Source organism: Rhagoletis zephyria, unplaced genomic scaffold (genome assembly GCF_001687245.7).
Source record: "Rhagoletis zephyria isolate East Lansing unplaced genomic scaffold, Rhagoletis_zephyria_1.1 Rzeph_scaffold_62941, whole genome shotgun sequence".
Taxonomy (NCBI): Eukaryota; Metazoa; Arthropoda; class Insecta; order Diptera; family Tephritidae; genus Rhagoletis; species Rhagoletis zephyria.
In genome coordinates, this window is record NW_016219992.1 from 555 (window position 1) to 1,531 (window position 977).

General features: G+C 36.6%; 1 protein-coding gene across 1 annotated transcript; it reads left to right on the forward strand.

Moving 5' to 3' along the window:
• Positions 1-427: 427 nt before the first annotated feature.
• Positions 428-974, forward strand: LOC108356663 (uncharacterized; the record flags this gene model as incomplete). Its single annotated transcript, XM_017607762.1, has 2 exons — positions 428-507; positions 758-974. Coding segments are annotated over exons 1-2 (297 nt in total), but the record flags the coding sequence as incomplete, so codon positions are not given.
• Positions 975-977: the final 3 nt, after the last annotated feature.

Consider the following 977-nt stretch of genomic DNA (forward strand, 5'->3'; position numbering starts at 1 on the left):
AAAACCATTAGCCGAAAAAACTAGCGAAAGGGCAGTTAACTATTATAGGAGTATGTATTGAAAGCCTGAAAGAATGGGTAATAAGTTTTCAAATTAAGCAACTGTTGAATATAACTGTTAGACTATAAAATCCTTACTTTTGACTACTTTGGTTTTACTAAGTCCCGTTAAATAAGTTGCTTAATTTTAACGGGCTTTGTTAAATTTTTTGAAAGCTTTTGGTAAATTTTATTTTTTCGGGCGCGGCAACACTGTTTGTGAGCAATTGAAAAAAAAACTTTCTGATCTCAACCTACTTAATCATATTGGGAAGGGAGGTTCCCTATGGTCTTACGACAACGATTTGTAAAATCTGTGAACTTTTTAAATGCATAATCTCAAAATGTACATAAAATAAATTACATGTGTGTGGGTAGGTAGACACTAAATGAACTCTGGCTTTTCCACAGGCAAAGGGAATACTACGAAAAGTGCCGAATTCAATTTTATGCTGGACCCAGAAGCTGCGCACNTCTCTGATGATTTATTATTATTATTCCGGATATTAATCTAAACTCCTAAATGCCTCGTTACCGAGTCAACCCCTTAAATAAACTGGTTTTCCATACAAAATTGAGTAAGTTTACGAGGTTACGAGGCACTTACGCGTTTGGATGAATTCCCCTATAATTTTATTTTATTTCAATTCATTTTATTTGTTCCTATCTTATATTATAACATTTTCTTTTATTTTATTTTACGCCTTGGTTTTTTTTTTGTTTCAACAGGATTGGCGCCTCAACGTTCTTGGAACAATAGAAAGTCCCTTCGTCGAATTATTAAATCGCGTGGAACGCGCTTTGCTCATACCGAGAGGCGTCAAACGTTGGCTGGTTTGTGATGCATTGGCCGTCGCCGCTTATCTATTCCCTCATTTGGTGGTGACTGCTACTCAGCTGCATCATGCAGACGTGGAACTTGCTGGCGTGCATACACGT